Source organism: Mus caroli, assembly GCF_900094665.2.
Source record: "Mus caroli chromosome 1 unlocalized genomic scaffold, CAROLI_EIJ_v1.1 1_unlocalized, whole genome shotgun sequence".
Taxonomy (NCBI): domain Eukaryota; kingdom Metazoa; phylum Chordata; class Mammalia; order Rodentia; family Muridae; genus Mus; species Mus caroli.
The window spans coordinates 13678-33568 of NW_018388433.1; the positions used below are offsets into that span (position 1 = coordinate 13678).

At 46.7% G+C, this 19891-nt stretch overlaps 1 protein-coding gene across 1 annotated transcript in view; it reads left to right on the forward strand.

Moving 5' to 3' along the window:
* Positions 1-17845, forward strand: part of Pm20d1 (peptidase M20 domain containing 1) — a 21354-nt gene extending 3509 nt beyond the window's left edge. Inside the window, exons 3-14 of the mRNA XM_021154146.2 lie at positions 509-741; positions 1133-1219; positions 1708-1841; positions 2127-2246; positions 3459-3534; positions 3994-4055; positions 4302-4380; positions 6330-6401; positions 11705-11873; positions 13548-13647; positions 15642-15766; positions 15911-17845. Of these exons, the coding sequence (XP_021009805.1) occupies positions 509-741; positions 1133-1219; positions 1708-1841; positions 2127-2246; positions 3459-3534; positions 3994-4055; positions 4302-4380; positions 6330-6401; positions 11705-11873; positions 13548-13647; positions 15642-15765 (1256 nt within the window). The 3' untranslated portion in view covers position 15766; positions 15911-17845. The remainder of the gene's footprint in view (positions 1-508; positions 742-1132; positions 1220-1707; positions 1842-2126; positions 2247-3458; positions 3535-3993; positions 4056-4301; positions 4381-6329; positions 6402-11704; positions 11874-13547; positions 13648-15641; positions 15767-15910) is intronic.
* Positions 17846-19891: the final 2046 nt, after the last annotated feature.

A 19891-nucleotide genomic window follows, 5' to 3' on the forward strand; every position in this document is an offset into this window, starting at 1 on the left:
GTCACCATGGAGATGCTGGGAATTGAACTGGAGTTACAGGTGATTGATTGTGGGTCACCATGGAGATGCTGGGAATTGAACTGGAGTTACAGGTGGTGATTGTGGGTCACCATGGAGATGCTGGGAATTGAACCTGGAGCTCTACAAGAAAAACTAACACTCTTAACCTCTGAGCCATCTCTCCAGCCCCTAATATTTAATATGTTTTAAATAACATATTAAAATAGGAAGGGTTTGATCCTGGAGGGAATATCTCTGTGTATGTGTGTGTATGTCTATGTGTGTGTGTACAGTATATTGCATATATTTTATATATATTTATACATATATGGAAGAGGAATTTTAGAAATTCAATAGACAGATCAGAATTTAGATCTAGGGGGCACTCATAGTCAAAAAAATGCAGAAAGAAAGAAAAAAAGACTTGGGAATAGGAAATGGTGGGGAAACAGAGGAAACCACCCTGTGGCCCTGGCTTGCTTACTGCTTCTCATCGCTCCTCCTCAAGCCTTCCCTACAGTGTTCCACAGCAGCCTTGTCCAACATGAAGTCGTGGCAAAGTATAGCCACCTGTTCACCGTCCAAGGCTCGGACCCCAGTTTGCAGCCCTACATGCTGATGGCTCACATTGATGTGGTTCCTGCCCCAGAAGAAGGATGGGAGGTTCCCCCGTTCTCAGGCCTGGAACGCAATGGCTTCATCTATGGTCGGGGTGCGCTGGACAACAAAAACTCTGTGATGGTCTGCAGTGCTACGCTTACTATCTGACTTAGGGCCCAGGGTTAAATCGGGATGGGAGAATTTGGCTGGTTTGGGGGAGGAAGGAGGTTTTGTTGAAAGAATTGGTGGTGGGGGCCTGGATGGTAGTTATTAGTTTTTTACTCCGTTTTCTGAACCTTGATTTCTCAACCATGTAGGAATTGGGGGGCAGATGACCCCCTGCACAGGGGTCCTATCAGCGGACCTTGACAAATACATGCTTTCCTTGGGTAGTAAGGGGTTTCTACAGAGCTCTGGATCACCTGAATTTGTTCTCTTGAAAGCCAGTCTATTAGATCTTAGTTCCACCATCCCCGAGGAATGCCTCTAACACCAACTTAGTTCATGAGCTTACTCATCTTCTGAATCCCAGGCGATCCTGCATGCTTTGGAGCTCCTGTTGATCAGAAACTACAGCCCCAAAAGATCTTTCTTCATTGCTTTGGGCCATGATGAGGAGGTAAGCCGCCTTGCCTGGTACCTGTCTCGGGGCCCCTGCTGGAGGTGGGGTGCTTTACCCCAATTCAATGTGCCCAGCAGCAGCAGGGGTTCCATGAAATGCTATAGCTGTGTGCCAGTTTCTCTGTGTATCTGTGTGCCAGAATCAAACTCCCGCTAATATCTAAGGCAAACAGAGAGTCTGGCAATTCTACCCCAGGAAACCTAAGTACAAAAGAAAAAGAACTGAGGATTTGCTTGGTGGTGATGCCACTGGCTTTAAACCTGGATGATCGCTTCACTGTCTAGACCCCAGTTTCATTTCTGAAATTAGTAGAGCCTAGAGGGACTCTGACACTGAACAGTTCCGTGAGACAATCACCTCAGGCCTCGCTCCACAGAAGACTAGGAAGGAAGGTTCTGGAGTGACGCATGAATCTGCATTTGCTGTCCCTTTATGTCTGTTTCTGGCTGAGAAAGACTGTGTGGCTTTGGGTCTTCTATCTACAGGTGTCCGGGTCAAAGGGGGCTCAGAAGATCTCAGCACTCTTACAGGCAAGGGGTGTCCAGCTAGCCTTCCTTGTGGATGAAGGGAGCTTTATCTTGGAAGGCTTCATTCCGAACCTCGAGAAGCCGGTTGCCATGTAAGTGGAGCGCCCCACCTTTCACCCTTTGAAGAGTTATCACTCCATTTGAGGTAAATGCAACCTTCCATCTGTAAGGCATGCTCAAATAGCTGTTATATCATTGACTCTCCTTTCAACATGCCCTGGGTGTCTTCTCGTGTTGATTTTTTTTTTTTCAAAACAGCAAGAAGCTGACCTCCCAGACCACCAGACCATCATACAGGTGGACCTGTGGGTCTGCGAAATAACTCGGTGGAGAGACCGTCTGAGGCCTCACCTCTGATCCTCTCCCATCTCCCACAGGATTTCAGTCACCGAGAAGGGTGCCCTTGACCTCATGCTGCAAGTAAACATGACTCCAGGCCACTCTTCAGCTCCCCCAAAGGAGACAAGCATTGGCATTCTTTCTGCCGCTGTCAGCCGGTAAGCAGCTCCTGGCTCTTCTCCCAGGACGGCCTTGGATGGAAGACTGGGCACTTACCCACACTGAGCCTGAAGAGCCAGCCTGTGCTTCCTGCCCTCAAGTTGGCCTGGGGAGAAGAGGTGCAGACTATAGGAGGGACAAAGCCACCAATACCCAGAACAATCCTTGGATCAAAAAAAAAAAAATCTATCAGTACAGCTAGAGGCCATGCAGGAGCCAATACACAAAAAAACAAGCCAAAGCCTTAGCCTGGTAGTCCAGAGTCTAGCCAAGCAGTTGGCAGTGACCAGGAAAGCTGTCTAAATTCTCCTGCTGCTCTGGCAGGAGGACAAAGATAACTAAGGGGCACTGGCTATGGTTGAAGAATCAGGGTTTGCAAGAACAACACTACCTGCATCTAGGTTCTCTTAGCAAAGTAAGAAGAAAGTGTGTTGACTAGTTTTGTCCACTTGACACAAGCTAGAGTCACTGGAGAGGAGGAAGCCTCAACTGAGAAAACGCCTCCATGAGAGCCGGCTGTATGAAAACCAGTAGAGCATTTTCTTAGTTAGTGGTTGATGTGAGAAGACTCACCCCATTTGGGGTGGTGTTACCCCTGGACGGATGGTCCTGGGTGCTATAAGAAAGCAGGCTGAGCAAGTCATAAGGAGCAAGCCAGTAAACAGCATCCCTCCATGGTCTCTGCATCAGCTCCTGCCTCCAGGTTCCTTCCCTGTTTTGAGTTCCTGTCCTGACTTCCTTCAATGATGGACTGTGATGTGGAAGTATAAGCCAAATTCACTCCTTCCTTCCCAAGTTGCTGTTGGTCAGGGTGCTTCATCACAGCAATAGTTAACCCTAACCAGAACGGAGAGCTGTATCCATCAGATAGTGAGTAAATAGCCACTGTGGATCAAAGCTTTATGTTGAGGAATACAGTAAAAAATGAGATGGCCCCTGTCCTAAGGAAGGCCCAGTTGGTCCTGGCACAATTTAGTAAGCACTGGGAGACTAGACTCTGGGTGCAGAGAGCAGTACAAAGGCAGGAAATGGCCCTGACTTCACCTGTGACCAGGGAAGGAGGTCTGGCTCCTCAGCTCAGATTGGTGGGTGTGGCAGGCAGGCTCATGCCCAAGCAAGATTGTCAAAACTTTTACCCATCTCCCTTATTTTCAAGATGCTGATCTTGGTCTGGGAAAATCCTGATTATGAGACCTCTGTTTCTCTTCCAGACTGGAGCAGACACCAATGCCGAACATGTTTGGAGGAGGGCCATTGAAGAAGACAATGAAGCTACTGGCAAATGAGGTGTGGGAGGGACGTTGCATGCTCCCGGCCAGCTATGGAGGAAGAGCAGAAAGAGGGTGGAGAAGGAGCTGTAGAGTAATGAATGGCCACTTTGTCAGTCAGGTCTCTGTCCATTCTCACCTATTCCCAGCCAGCCGCTGAGCCAAGAAAGGGCTTGTTGTCTGAAGCTCATGGGACATAGCTCAGGCCCTACAGCCTAGCATACCCAGGTCCCTTGAGAGCTGGCTCCCACTCATCCTTGAGGATGCTGAGCAATTGTTCCAAATAGTCAGATATGCCCACCCAGGTGGGATAATGCCTCACTCTGGCTTCATGCAGACTGGGTCAGCAGACCTCAGTGGGGACTTGAGCTCTGAGGGCCCCAAGGTAGGCCTGAAGTAGAGAGACTCAGGACTCAGAAATAATGTCCCCACTCTGCTGACCCCCTTCCTCCTGCTAACCTTCTTCCTTCCCTTTCAGTTTTCCTTCCCTATCAATATAGTCTTGAGAAACCTGTGGCTATTTCATCCCATTGTGAGCAGGTAATAGACTATGTTTCCTCTCTAAATCTCTCACCTCAAATACCTGCTTCCAAGACCATTTCTTGGCTTACCTGGCCTGTCTACTCATCCCTTGGCCACAGATACTTTGTGTTATTAATGTATCACTCGTGTCTCTCTCGGGGTTGAAGACCTCTAAGGTTTAGGAAAGACAATGAAATCCCAAGCTTTCCTTTCTCTCCACTGCACAGTTCTTCCTGATATCTAACCATGGCCTTTTTGGTTCAGGCTAATGGAGAGGAATCCCATAACAAATGCGCTGGTCCGAACTACCACAGCCCTCACCATGTTCAATGCAGGAGTCAAGGTAACATGATCTGGTTCCTCCAGCTACACCTGCACCTCCATCCCTTGACTTCATCTGTGGCCTTTCCCTTCCTGCTGTGGCAGGAAGGGCCAGTGTTGTCCCCGGCCACTCTTCCTTGCTATCAGTTGGATAAGCCTCTAGAGCAAAGGCTGCAGCAAAGGGCCACAGGCCATTGAGAGCACTGGTCACATCCATCTATGTGTGTGTAGAGGGGGTTGGGAGAGTTGGGTCTCCTAACCCATGCCCTGAATATAACTCAACTTGTTTTCCCTAGCACTTCGGTCACATACACTAAACTTTCAAACCTTCTTTACCATTAAAGGTCTCTATTTTTTTTTTTATTCACTGATTTTTTTTTTTTTGGTAGTGCTAGAGACCTACAACCTTCTACCCAGTGAGAGCTCTACCCCTGAGTGAGATCACCAGCCAAGTAGACCCTTTTTAAAAAAAATTCTTTGTATTTAAAGATTTATCCTCCAAATTAATTCAATGGATGATTAATGTATGTTCCCCTGGTATACATTCAAAGAGATACTCGCTTGCCACTTATAAAATCTATGATATCTTTTCCCAAAATCTGCCTCAGTAAATATAATTTCTATATGAGTCTTATTTCCTAGAATTAAGAATCACTAGTCTGGTAAGCTTTGATTCTTTAAAGACAGCATTTCGTTTTCAGTAAGTTGGCCCATTTGCAGTTGCACTGTTTAGTAATGAGTATTTCTTGTTAATGTACCAAGCCTATCCGGTGTACAAATTGGACTTTGAAGAGACTTAGATCCACCCATAGCCATCAGTGTCACCAACACAGCTCCAGGGGCCATCATTTCCCAGAAGTACCATGTGATCTGGAGAAACTATACTAACCTGGAACCCAAGTTTGATTTGGGTTTGAAGTTTGGTTTTTTTTATACAGTATTTCACTGTGTAGCCCTTGCCTGCCTACAATTTAGAATGTAGCTCATGTTGCCCTAAAACCCACAGATACCTGCCCACCTCTGCTTCCTGAGTGCTGGGAATAAAGGCATGTGCCATGCCCCCAGTCCCAAGCTTGAAACAAGTGCATGATGTCTCCAAGTTAAGTTCTGACATTAACAAACCTGACCCAACCCAGATTGTCTTCACCAGCTGCTCTTTCGAACAGTCATGTATCTATCTCCAGCTATGCACCAATATATTAGTCCTGTGCTCTTGCGTTTGATCTGTACTTTTCTCTCCATGGGGCTGGGGGGGGGGGGGACGACTCCATTTGACTCTACTAGAGCTATGTATGTAGCATCACCCCAATGCCAGCTAGGAAAGTGAGGTGCAGTGAGGCAGCAGGCTCTCAAAAGCCACACTGCCAGTTTGTAAATGGCCCAGCGTATGCCTGTACCCAGTGGTTTTTGGCTTTTTAGCAGTTCACAGAAAGATAAAGGGAATCTCTCTCAAGACATAGAGGAAATGGCCCTGTAGCCTGTCTTCTCCAACTAGTTGTAGGTTCAGACAAAAAAAAAAAAATGGACAGATTTTGTAACCAGATACACAAAACAATCACCTCTATTTTTCCTCCAGGGATTAAACACAGCATACTATGGTAGAGACCCTTGAGACTCTGGGTCATCTACCACAAATAAACACTAATGTTAACAGAAATGGCCAGGGTGTACTGGGGGCAGACACATAGAAACCTCCCAATGGAACAGAGCTGTCTGGGTAGTCGAAGGGAGAGCAGTCCTGTTCTGAATTGCTCTGTAGTCCCTGCAGGACCTTTAAGTACAAAGATCTCACCTAAGGCAGAGACCCTAAAAGTGAGTGTGGTGGCAGGTGGAGGGTTAAGAGAAGACAAGGGCAGACTCCAGATTGAACCAAAGCAGCTACCTCTGCTCCTCCTGGTGATAGTTGGTGTTTCCTGGACAGGGGCCAGCTATGGAAGATGTTTAGATGAGATAACCTGGTTCTCTGTCTAGGTGAATGTCATCCCTCCATTGGCTCAGGCTACAATCAACTTCCGAATTCACCCTTCGCAGACAGTACATGAGGTATGTGCTTATGCTCCAAAGGGCAAGTCCAGCATCAAGAAGTGGGACCCTCAATACCCAAGGTTTGGTTTTGTTTTGGGTTTGGGTTTGAAAAATCCCTATGCACCAACTACATAGGATGGGAGATATCGGGTTTGGGAAACAAATACAAATCTGTTTAGTGGCTTGTGGGATTGCTGTGTACTCACAGATGTGTGCACTCACACCACCCAGTAAGATAGGAACTATACTGTCCTCCCTCAGCTAGGGAAAACTGGAGTGCAGTGCAACTGAATGGCTTAAAGCTGAGTACATATCCAATAACTCAGCTCCAAGGGCTGCTTCCCTCTGCACCTCTTTACTGCTGCTGTAATGATCAGGGGCAAACAGACTCCCACAGGACCACTGCAAAGCCACCTCTACGAAGGTCACACAGTCTTTTCTTATTAATAGAAATTCAAGCTGGTGTTAAAGGACCATTAAGATGTTGTTAAGAATAAGGTGTTAAGGTCAAAGAGTAGGTAAATGGGAAAGTAAGTGAAGTTTGAGACCAGCCTGGGCTAGAGGCTTTGCCTCAAAAACAACAGCACATATGAACAACACTAAATGAGCTCAGCAGAGGGTGTGTGTGTGTGTGTGTGTGTGCATGCATGTGTGTAAAACAATAATAAAGTGTTGTGTCTGGCCAGCGGCACGAGAAAAAGATGTAGCTAAGAAAAAATTCTGATCAAAGCTCAATTTTACTATTCCGACACGCAGTTATGAAGGAGGGGAAGGGGCCCGATTCCTGCCAAATAATCTTGGGGTCCAGTAGCAGGGTGACCACTTGTATGACTCCAGAACAGCAAAGCGGCAGGCTCCAGCAGTGGGCGTGGCAGAACGATTGAGCAGCAAGCTCCACCCCGATGTAAACAGTAAAACCTGAGCGAGCAGGCTTCGGGCTGGGGAGGGGAGGCTACAATAAAGAATAAGAGGCCATGAATTTTTGAAGGAATGTGGGTATATAGGAGGAGTTAGAGGGTAGAATGATATAAATATAGTACTCATATGAAATTCACATCAACAAAACCAAGTAGAACAATGAAGAGCTGCAGGAGCTGGGGAAATGGCTCAGTAGGAAGTGCTTGTCATATAAGCATGAGGACTCCAGTTTGGATTCCACACCCACAGAAAGGTCAGGCAAGCAGTGCACCTCTGTAACCAGCACCTGGGGCACAGAGATGAGAGGGTCCTTGGGGCTTGCTGGCTATTGGTCAATCTAGCTGTGTTGGTGAGCTCAGACCAGTCTGAGATGGAGCATGCATTTAGCCCAAGTGCTTGAGAGACAAAGGCAGGTAAAACTCTTGAGTTTAAGGCCAGCCTAGTGTATATAGCAAGTTCCAAGCCAGCTATCTTAGTGTTCTATTGCTGTGATGAGACACCAGGCCACAGCAACTCTTATAAAAGAAAGAACTTGCTTATAGTTCAGAGGTTTAGTCCATTATCATCATAGCAGGAAGCATGGCAGCATCCAGGTGGACTTAGTGCTGGAGAGACAGAGCTGAGAGTTCTACATCTGGACCCAGTCACCAGGAAGAGAGAGATACTGGGCCTGCCTTGGGCTTTTGAAACCTCAAAACTCATCCCCAGTGACACACTTCTAATCCTTCTAAGTAGTACCACTCCCTGATAACCAAGCATTCAAATATATGAGCCTATGGGGGGCTGTTCTTACTCAAACCACCACACAAGACAAGACTGCACAGTGAGATCTTGAGTCAAAAATAAGATGAAAAGGCAGAGAATAGAGAAAGACACCCAGTATCATCAACCTCTGACCTGTACGTTATACATGCGTACTCATGTGCACACACGCACTCACACACACTCCAAATGATAATAACAACAAAATGAAAAAGGGGGCAAGCCGACACCTGGCAGATGGCTAATACATTCGAGAACACAGTAGCAACTCAGATCCACGTCCTCAAGGGTCAGACACACCCAGATTTCTACCTGGTGGCTTTTAAGAGTTCTTCCTCCCATATAAGATTCATCCGTCCCCGTGTGGGGAGGAAGGTGCACTCCTTAGACTCAGGAGTCGGGGAGCAGCCTGCCTGGCCCTGGGAAAGGGAACTGAGCTCAGAGGGAATTCTGGAATCAGCTGCTTTCCGTCAGGTGTCCAGTGTCCGCCTTGTCCTCTCCTGGGAGGTTTGTCCTCTCCTGGGAGGCTCAGAGGACCAGGAAATCACTGCATGTCCATAGCTGAGTTTTCCACCAGTTTTTTTTTCCACCCCATTTTAACTCTATCCTTTTCCAAAAGCTGTTTTTCCACCAGATAGAACTTTCATCTCTCTGGTCCTGGCACTTTCCCCTCCTAACCACAAAGGGCTTCCCTCCTGGTCTGTCTAATGACACCTCTGGAATCCCCTGGACTCACCCTGGCCACGTGCTCCAGTGAGAGATGGAAAGTCTCCATTAGAAAACTTAGAGAACCCATTTGTCCTGGTCACTTCTCTCTGTGGTCCAGGGCCACATGCTCAGAATGTCATGCTGGATCCAGTGGACTCCACAATTCTCTTCTTCCATCTACTCTTGCCCACAATCTAGAGGTAGGTGGCTAGGGTCACACACATGCTAGGTGAGCCCTCCTCCCCATTATATCCCCAGCCTCTCCCCACTTAGTTATTTTGAAACAGGGCCTTGCTAAGTTGCCCAAGCTGGCCTTGAACTTTTCATCCTCCTATCTTGGCCTCCAAAGTAGATAGAATTACAAGCCTGCCCCTGGACCCTGCTAGACATTCTTCTAACTACTTGGGACAGTAGTAAACAAGAAAGACGAGATTGCCATTCTAAAGGCACCTGTGGTCCAGTGAGAAGAGACAGTAGCAAGCAAGGAATCAAATGAATGAATAAGGTAACGTAAGTGGTATAAGCTGCTGTGTCACCAAGTGATTGTGCAGTGGCAGAGGGGACATCAGCAGAGTTAAATGCTATGGCAGTGGTGTGTTAGCTTGAGCATATTGATATGCTTCTCCTCACTCCCATTAATTAATTAATTTATTTATTCACTTTACATCCCCGATCAAGAGAAGGTTTCACCATATAGCTCCCACTGGCCTGGAACTCACAGGTCCTTCAGCCTCTGCTGGAATCAAAGATATGCTCACCCACACCCAGCCAGGACCCGCCTTTATCCCTGCCCTCAGAAGGCTGATACAAGATGGTAAATTAGAGGCTGCTTTGAGCTATAATAATTGTATGTAACAGACACAACCCCTTTATCAGTAATTAGAGGCACAATAATGGGACTAGAGGAGGGACTATCAGTGGGGAGAGAGATCTCGAAGGTTACCCTTTCTACAGTCTACAGTCCTGTCACATTCCCACAGTCTGTGGTGTCCACCTATGAGTAGAGTTATGTTTCTATCTCACGAGTGTTGGCTTTGTTGAAAGCAAGAATGTTGGCTATTTAAAATTTGGTCAAGTCTTCATGGTTGTAAGTCCAGCTTCCATCTAGCTGTGTGGGCTACTGGAAAACCCATGACAAGCAGTCATCAATGTATACCATTCCATTGTTTAGCAGTCCGACCGTAACTACCTTCTTTATGATGAATTTGAGGAATGGCTTCTTGTAACACCTAACCCCATTCCCTTCCTTCATACTTTTCGGAATAGAACGTGAACAAGGAGAAGAATCTTAGCTCTTGGTAACAGTTGAGCAAGCAAAGGTCCGGAGAGTCTGGACTGTGCCCGAAGTCACACCGATGAGAATAATTATCCAAAGCACAACATTTTTGTCATGCCTCTTCCCATCCATTTCCACCCTAGGAATATCTCTCCCCTCCTCCCCATCCTTTTCTACCCTAGGACTATCTCTCGCCTCTTCTCTACCAGCTCCGTTTCCTCTCTTCAGATTCAACACCAGATGGTGCACCTAAGATGAATGCTGTCCTGATCTCTGCCTCCTGTTCTGGTTGTGCTCAGGATGCAGTAGTGTATCTGATAGACACCAAGCCCTGCACTTCTAACTGTATACAACGGGCAAGGCACTTAAGTGACACAATGCCTGTTAGTTATTATTTCTGTTGGTTCTCGTCTTTTATGGCTTAAGTATCCTATGTTTATTACTTTTTACTTGCTCTGCCTTTGAATCTTACTAAAGGGAACCAATCTTCATTATCTTCTTCACACCTCTAGAGTGACCTAAAGCAAGAAAAGCAGGCCCAACCCCTATCTACTGCATAGGGGATGACTTGGGAGCCTTCTCCTGGATTAAAAACATGTGTAAAGAATGTATGGGGGTGGGTGTATTTTTTTTAAGGTACTGGGACTTGAACCTAGGGCTTTGTGCATGCTAGACAAGCATTTCTACCATTGAGCCATACCCACAGTGAATTGGGAGCACTGGGGATACTAGTGGTGGGATAAAATTGATCTGAATGGAAATGAGTTCTTATAACCCTCCCCCACTCCCCAAAGGCCATTTGCTTTTGATGGGGTTCTGAGCTGGGTGTGGGAACCTTCACTGCTCTCTCTAGATGCAGTCTCTGCCACACTTCTAGAGTCTGCAGCTGTGAGGCACAGAGAGGAGCAGCTTCAAGCCAACCCCGGTCCCATGGTTGATACTGAGCTTTTTGATGTGTCTGGCTGGACTGGGGAGCACTGGACGCCTCCTGGTCCATTTCCTCTTGGGGCCTGAGCCTCGGGGACTGATCTGTACTCTCCTGGGACCAGGGATTTCATTGGCTTCCCTCTAGTCACCTCAGGCTCAATTTTCTGGGAATTTCCTCCTGGTCCCTCTCAAGAAAAAGAGACAAAGAGGGGAAAGCTTCAACTCCAGCTCCACACTGATTGTGGGTGTGTGCTGCTGAGCTCAGCTTTCTGACTCACTGTAATTGATTACAAATAGGCCGCAGCTCAAGGGAGGGGGGGGGGGAAGCATGTGGTGTTGCTCTGTGGTGACCCCTCCAAGACTCTCAGGTTGGAACAGGCTCACCCATTGAAATGACTGAGATTCCCATCCTGCCATCTCTTATACTTTACCATAGCCATGGGTTCACAACCCCAGGGAAACAATAATTTCCAGGCTACTCAGTTTTCCATCTGACTCATAGCTATAAGACAATTCCTCAAACTCGTAGCTGAATTCTGCAATGCTTTCTAAGCAGCACTGGCTCTCAGCCACCCACAGCCAGGCAGGGAAAGTTGGGGTCCTACTCTAAACAACAGCCAGCTTTTTCTCTAAGCTCCAGAGTGCTGCCTTGCTAAAACAAACGATGTGAATTTGGTGCTGAAATAGCAGATCAGTGAGAACTCTAACCCTCTTTGTTCCTACACTGAAGGTCCTAGAACTTGTCAAGAACACCGTGGCTGATGACAGAGTCCAGCTGCATGTGTTGAGATCCTTTAAACCCCTGCCCATCAGCCCCTCTGATGACCAGGCCATGGGCTACCAGCTGCTTCAAGAGACCATACGATCTGTCTTCCCGGAAGTCAACATCGTCGTCCCCGGTAATGACTTCATCAGCTGTGGCTGGTGGTAGCTGGGACTGCTTCCTATCTGATGCCCCTTCCCCTACCCCCAACACAGCCATTCATCCTGGAAACAGCTGGCTGCTTCTGTCCCTGGAAATGTATTTTCCCCTTGGGATAGAAGCGAAAATTCAAACAGGAAAGGAGCAAAAACAATAAATTAGGTCCGTCGAATGTGGGTACTTGCTTAACCTAGGCCCGAAATAATCTATGCCTCTCTGACATCAAGAGGGGACTGGCTTAGAATATACCTCTCCTGGAGGAGTTACCTCACCACCATCCTAGAATAACAAACAGCTCAGCAGCAAGACTCAGAATGTTCGAAAACCTCTGAGCCCATGATATTCGTATCAACCCTGCTCCACTTCGGTCTAACGCCTGCAGGTCCCTGTGCACTTCCCTGTCTTCTAGAATACTGTCCAAATCTGGCAGTGCTTCTCCTAGGGAACTTCATAAAATTTAGAACACCTGCCGTGAGATCCAGCGTCCGGCGATGTTCACAGAAAACCACAAGTAAACCTACAGAGAAGGAATTGGACAGAGGGTTTCACATTTGCTTATGTCCACAAATCAGAATCAGAGATTTGGAAATCAGTCAGTCATCATCGTGCCAAAAATCCTCTGGGAGAATCTTTCCAAAAGGCAGATTCTAGTTGGACCTCCTGTCTTGTGCTCAAAGGTTCCCTTTACCCCTTCCACGCCACTGGCTATAATCCCATTAGCAGGATCAGGCTGCAATCGGGGTAGAGAAAATCAACAGGAAGAAACCCAAAAAGCACAGAATTAGACCCAGGTACCCATTTGAAATAATCAGAAAAGGGAAATCACACAAAGCACAAAATACCATCTTGAGCCATTTCACCACATTTGCAATGATTCTGGGAATGCCTTTCCCAAGGGTCATGTCTGTCCAAGGCAAATCCCAGGCCAGCCAACTGACCTATCCACCTTTTGGATAGTAGGAGACTAGGAGTTTCCTATGACTTCCCCACCAACCTTTGCCTTCGGGACAGAGTCATCTCTCAGAAGATCAGACCAGCAAAACCATCTGCTCCACGAGGTGGGATTGTGTTTTAGCTTAGTAGAATGCCCCACTCTGTTCACTTCTTCTGTCCTAAGTGATATGTAATAAAGGCCAAGTGGTCTCTCTAGAGTCTTGATTTCTCATACAGCAAACGGCCTTGACTGTGGGGATAAAAAAAGAAAGCACTGGCCTCCCTGGGCATCATGAGATGAGAACAACTTAGCTTTGAACCACTCAGCACTATCTCCCAGGGCTTCCAGGAAATTCCACGTTCCTGGCTAAAAGTCCAAGCTTTTGTAAGGATTTGAAAATGGGCAGCTTAGAAAATAAATATTCTAGGTGCTGGCCAGTTGTGGTGCACACCTTTAATCCCAGCACTCAGGAGGCAGAAGCAGGAGGATCTTTAAACTCAAGGCCAGCTTAGTCTACAGAGGGAGTTCCAGGACACAGAGAAACCCTGTCGGAAAAAAAAAAAAAGTGCAGCTAGGCAGATACTCTTAAGAAGTCTCAGGCATGGTTCTCCAGTGGTCCAAGTCCTAATTGTCTCCCAGTCAGTCACCCAGCTTCCCTTACTTCATTGGCTGTGATGCTCACATAAAGTCCATTTCCTCTTCCTTTTCCCTCTCTAGGTATTTGTATTGCCAATACGGACACCCGACACTATGCCAACATCACCAATGGCATGTACCGGTTCAACCCCCTTCCCCTGAACCCTCAGGACTTCAGTGGGTAAGTGGAATGTGGTTATACAGAAAACCAGAGAGGAGGTGTATTTGATCTGTCCCTTCCAGTTTCCATGACTTACAGAATAGAGGAAAGCCAGATTTTGACAAATTAGAGAGATTATAGAACCTGGATTGGCATCATTGCTCCAGGAATTGTGGGGATACCCCGACACACACACGCACACTCCTCTTTTAAAAGATGGAGATCTGATGATTGGCAAGGACTTGTTGAAAATAAGATCTTTAGGTAAAGCTGGGTGTAGTGGCCTATAATCGTAGCACTTAAGATACTGAGACACAGAGGTGGCCATTTAAAAAGATATTTATTTATTCTTATTTTATATATGAGTGTTTTGCTTGCATGTATAGCTGTACACCATTTGTATGCATTGCCTTTAGAGACCAGAAGAGGGCACCTGAGAACAGATGGTTGTGAACCAACCAGGATTCAAACCCAGATCCTTTGGAAGAGCAGACAGTGCTCTTAATTGCTGAGCCATCTCTCCAGCCCCGTGGATTATCAAATTTAAATCCAGCCTGAGCTATGTAGCAAAACTGTCTTAGTTCGGGTTTCTATTCCTGCACAAACATCATGATCAAGAAGCAAGTTGGGGAGGAAAGGGTTTATTCAGCTTACATTTCCACACTGCTGTTGATCACCAAAGGACATCAGGACTGGAACTCAAGCAGGGCAGGAAGCAGGAGCTGATGCAGAAGCCATGGAGGAATGTTACTTACTGGCTTGCTTCCCCTGGCTTGCTCAGCTTGCTCTCTTATAGAACCAAGACTATCAGCCCAGGGATGGCACCACCCACAATGGACCCTCCCATCATTGATCACTAATTGAGAGAATGCCTTACAGCTGGATCTCATGGAGGCATTTCCTCAAGGGAGGCTTCTTTCTCTATGATAACTCCAGCTTGTGTCAAGTTGACACACAAAACCAACCATGTCTAGAAAGAGAAGGAGGAAGAGACCCTTGCGCAGTATTTCTCACTTTGGGAGAACACTCACACCTGGACCTCACTTTCCCCACCTATAAAATAAGGAGACTCACCGACATTCTTTAATAACCAAGCACATATTGTATTCAAATGTGGGCATGTTACTTGCCTTCTCGGAAGGAATACTATGGAAACCCAAAATGCGAGCACCAATTTACATGTGTAACTGTTTTGTGGTTTCTTCAGCAAATTTTGACCCTTGAAATTTGGGAAGATAATTTTGATTTAGTCTTCTGCCATCTATCACAGCAGGCCCAATTTCTTCACCACACCATGGGTCACTTGAGACAGAGTGAAAGTATTTGAATGTGTTCTTAAGAAGAGCACTCTATAAGCAAGTCACAGTGGCCCGTGCCTTTAATTCCAGTGCAAGGGAGGCAGAGAGAGGAGGATCTCCGTGACTTCCAAGCCAGCTTGGTCTATATAGCAATCTCCCAAAGAGCCAGGACTACATAGAGAGGCCCTGTCTCAAAAACCAAACAGCATCGTATTCATGTTTTGGGGGTTGTTTGTTAAAATTGAGGGTGACCTCTCTGTTTCCTATCATCTTTGTACTTTGTGGGTGAACATGAGATCCAATAACAGGGTAAAGCAGAGACTTTGAGAACTGTCCTGAGATGTCGCCTCTCTGCCTTCCCTTACCCATGGTGAGCAGAACTTTAGAGAAAACTCTAGCAGGAGATTCTATCCTAAGGAAAAAAGGAATAGGAAGAGAATTCTCCCAGTGGAAAAATGGACGTCAGAACAGAGAAGTGGGTAAATCCCTAGGATTTTAGTCGTTATTTCCCCCACTCTTCCTGTACATGAACACAGGTCCTTGAGAAATCACCACTAGGTCACACTGATAGTGACTTTTCTCACCTTGCCCCCATGGAAGGCCAAAGATCAATTGTATGGGGATGGGGGTAGGGAGGCAGGGAGGGTGCTCTGTGACAACTCTTATTATGCTGTCACATTTGACATATCTCCTCCCCCGAAACACTTCTTCCCTCAGTATCCATGGAATCAATGAGAAGGTTTCCATTCAGAACTACCAGAACCAGGTGAAGTTCATCTTTGAGTTCATCCAAAATGCCGACACTTACAAAGAGCCAGTTCCTCATCTGCATGAACTATGAGGCAAGGATCCAGCTGGGTGAGGGGTGCCCAGCACTGGGCTCAGGACTAACCTAAGGGGAGAGAGAGCTGGTATTAATGAAGGGTTTGGTGGAAACCATCCTGTACCAGAGTTCACCTGCCTGACTTCCCTCCTCCACTCACCAGGGATTGAGGTCCCAGGAGGAAAAGGAGATGAACAGAATCTGCCCTGCTGTCCTCCTGACATCTGCGTTCTTCCTCTGAGTGGAAACTATTGCCTTCTGGTGTGTCCTGCCTGTTGGTCTGTCTCACGCTGATTATTAACTATTCCACTTTCCCAGCCTGTCTTAACAAATACAGATTTTGGAAAAACCTCAAGCAGGTTTTAATACTAGATAGAATATTGGCTTCAGGTACCTGAGGCTGGACTGTCTTCTAGAATGTTCTTTCTCCTGTCTTCTCTCCGACTCGGGAGCTGCCCCTTGGCCTCTCTCTTCCTGCCTCTGCTTCCTTCCTCCAGTCTCCAGCTCATTCCACATCTGGAGTTAAGACTCAAATTTAGAAGCTCCCATGATCACAGTCAAATAGAAGGGCCTGTGTAGTGAAAACGTCAGCTGGTCTCTGACAGGTGAGCTTGAGGTGGAGACTTTGAGAGAACCCCCAGAACTCCTGGTTCCAGAGACTTGGGCTCTTGGGATTTTGTTCCCCTTCCCTGCCCTGTTCCTGCCACCTGCTGTTCAGCCCCACCCCAGGAAGCTCTACTCTACAGAAGCATTTCCCTGGCACAGTGTACGGGCTGAGCTCCCAAGAGAGGAACACTCAAGATCCAGCTTCTCAGGGCGCCCAGAGCCAGCAGCGCCCTGGCCCTGGCCCTGGCCCTGGCCCTGGCCCTGGTGTGTCCCATTTCAGAATGACCAAGGGGAAGTGGAGGACAAGGAGGACAAGAGAAGCAAGGGGAGGTAGCGTCCATTAAAGTATAGCAGAGCTCCTGTCTTCTCTCTGGACGTCAACCCTAGGCTATTTAAATGTGCCCAGTAGCTGCCAGGTGGGGGACACTGGGAAGCAGCCTTTCTTGGCTCAAGGCCAGCATCTCTGCTCTGTGGCTCACAAGGGAGTGGAGGTCACAGAGGCAGAGGCAGAATTTGGAGACGCAGAAATGGAGCTTGGAAGGCTCCGTCTCTTCCCCTCTCCAGACTAGGACCTTCTGTGTCTCCCAAGGATTTGATAGTTCTAGGTTTGCTTGCCTCCTCCTCAGAGATCCCCATTCTCCCTCACTCCCAAGTCCTTACCTTCCCCGCAGGATGTGAACTGTTCCTTGAAGCTCTGGCTTAATGGGTAACGTTTAGAAACTGTGGGGATTATTCCAGTTTTTTAGCTACTCCTGCTAAGATTCACATTCCTTCCCCGACTCTCCCTTTTTGGACAATTCAGTACTTATTCAGCCTTCATTGAAGGGCAAGCTTAAGAACAAAAATAGTCCTTCACTTTTGTGCAGAGCCCTACTAGATAGTCTTATAGACGCTTTATCTCAGCCCTGTGAACTCGCTATCATTACTCCTTCCTACAGAGATGGGCTCAATTCTGGAAACAGTTGTTCAACCCTTCATTACCTTGCTCCCAGCCTCATCAGTATCTCTGATCCTGCATCACCTACTCCCCACTGATTTTTTTCTTTAATTCTCATGACTTCTGAGGCATGAGTGTGTACCCCACATTTGTTATGTTGTAAATGTAATCGCATGAGGGAATTATTCACAGGGAGGGCACATAGCCGGCTGGGGCTTGCTTTTGTAGGGTTATTAGGATTAGACAAGGAATGGGGCTAAGCTCCATTAATTAATGGCTTTTAAGGAGAGAGTTTGAGAAAATAGACACATTTAATCTGATTTGGAAATTGTACCATGAATACATGTGTCAAAATATCACAGTACTTCACTAAATTAAGGGAAAAAGAGAACAGAAGACAGATGGGTTCCTACATGTATTCCCTGTGTCTTGCCATGTGAAGTCCTATACCATCTCTTATGCGAGGAAACCTATTCATCAGGGGGCAAACTAGTGTATCCCATATGATTTTAATGCTCCAGAGCTGTGAGCCAAAATAAACCATGCTCAACCCGGTTTGTGGTATTGTGTTCTTGGAAACAGAAAACAGAGTAACGAAATTTGAGTGTGCTATTGCTCCATTTTATAAAAATGAAGTCCCAGGTTTAAAAATGAATTCAGGATCTATCTGAATTCAAAGTCTATGCTGCGAGTTCTGAAGAGAAAACAGACCCCCAAAAGCCCAAGGTGGCAGGATGTTAAGAAACAGCTCTAGAACTAAAAAGAGGTGACAATTCCCAAGTCCTGACTCCCAAAAAACCTGTGGGGTTTGGTTTATTCCTTGTGACCCCTGGGGAAAGGGAGACAACAAAAATTCCTCTCCATCTGGAATTAGTTCCTTGCTCCAGCTCTGTTCCCTGGGTTGACCTCTCCCTATTCGCACCTCTCCCTGTGTCTGCCAGCCAGTGCCTGTCCCTGCTCCCACTCTCTAGGTTCAGCTGTATTCCCTCTCGGAAAACAATCACACCTCTAATGAGCACAGAGTGCCTGGAGGGAGGAGGCAGGGAATTTGTCCCCTTCCGTCTCACTTCCTTTTCTAGCCTTAGAAAAGATTAGCTTTCTGAAACCCCCAAGGGGAAGAAAGACCCTTGAGGGGTGTGATGGTGTGTATATGCTCAACCCAGGGTGTGGCACTATTAGAAGGTGTGACCTGTTGGAGGAGGTGTGTCACTGTGGGTGTGGGCTTTAAGGCTCTCATCCTAGCTGCCTAGCTGCCTGCAAGCTAGTATTCTCCTAGCAGCCTTCAGAAGAATATATAGAACTCTCATCTCTTCCTGCACCATGCTGCCTGGATGCTGTCACGTTCCTGCCTTGATGATAATAGACTGAACCTCTGAATCTGTAAGCCAGCCCCAATTAAATGTCCTTATGAGAGTTGCCTTGGTCATGGTGTCTGTTCACAGCAGTAAAACCCTAAGTCAAAGGGAAAAGGTTCTCACTCATGCCCTGAGAGAACACAAATACTAGTCCAATGTCCTTGAAAGCTCTGGAAGGGGTGGCTCAAGCTTTAGGTACCATGGCTAGAATTAGACTCTGCACAGGATGGATAAAAAAAATCTGAGGCATTCCTCCAGCTCAAACCCTACCCATCTACCAAACCCTGAATTCACCCTGAAAGAGACCCAGCAGAAGAATATGGCTGGACTATTTGGCTGCTTTATGGGTTCCTCTTCCTTTCCCATCCTTCTCCCCTTCTCCAACCCAACCCCTTCCAACCGCACAACACTAGATAGGAGAGAAAGACGTGTTAGATTACTTCCTGCTGATTAGGGCAAGTTTAATACTGTCAGGATAGCTCCAACCAGCAACCAGCAGCCAACAGCCAACAGCAGGAGGAGCAGTCGCTGCTGCACCCCTCTTGGGGCTCTAGCACTTTTATCTGCAGCTGGAAAAATCACTCCCCTGCCAGAGCATGAGGCAAATCATAGTCTGCTGCTGTGGACGTTCTAAAGCAGCCCCATTTCCCACACCTGGGATTAAAACAAAACTATATTCCTATAACCTGCAAGGATGGTATGGGAATTTGCAAGATGGTGCATATTTTTAAAATTAATTTTCCTTTATTTTTATTTTATACATATAGGTGTTTCGTGTGTATGTACGTGTGTGCCCACATGTGTGTAGTCCCTGAAAAGGCCATAGGAGGGCACTAGATTCTGTGGGACTGAAGTTATACATAGTTGTGAGTCACACTATAGGTGCTGGGAATCAAACTCTAGTTCTCTGGAAGAGCAGCCAGTGCTCTTAAGCATGGAGTCCTCTTGCCATCCCCCACCCCCATATTTTTAATGTATACTTACTTCAAAACAATTACAAGATAGGCCAAGATACTAAGTATTTTAATTTATTAATTTAAATAAAGACATAGAGCAAGAGAGAAATGTTTCCCTGGAGCTTAATCTCTCAGGAATGTATACTCAGGGTTACTCGTTGTTTCATCAACAAGGGTATCAAATGCCAAGGGACAGGGTGTTAGACACATCATGGCTATAGCATACGGCTCATTCTCAAGCAAGAAGGCCAGGGCGGGTGATTCTGTTGCCCAAGTGTAAGCAAAAATGC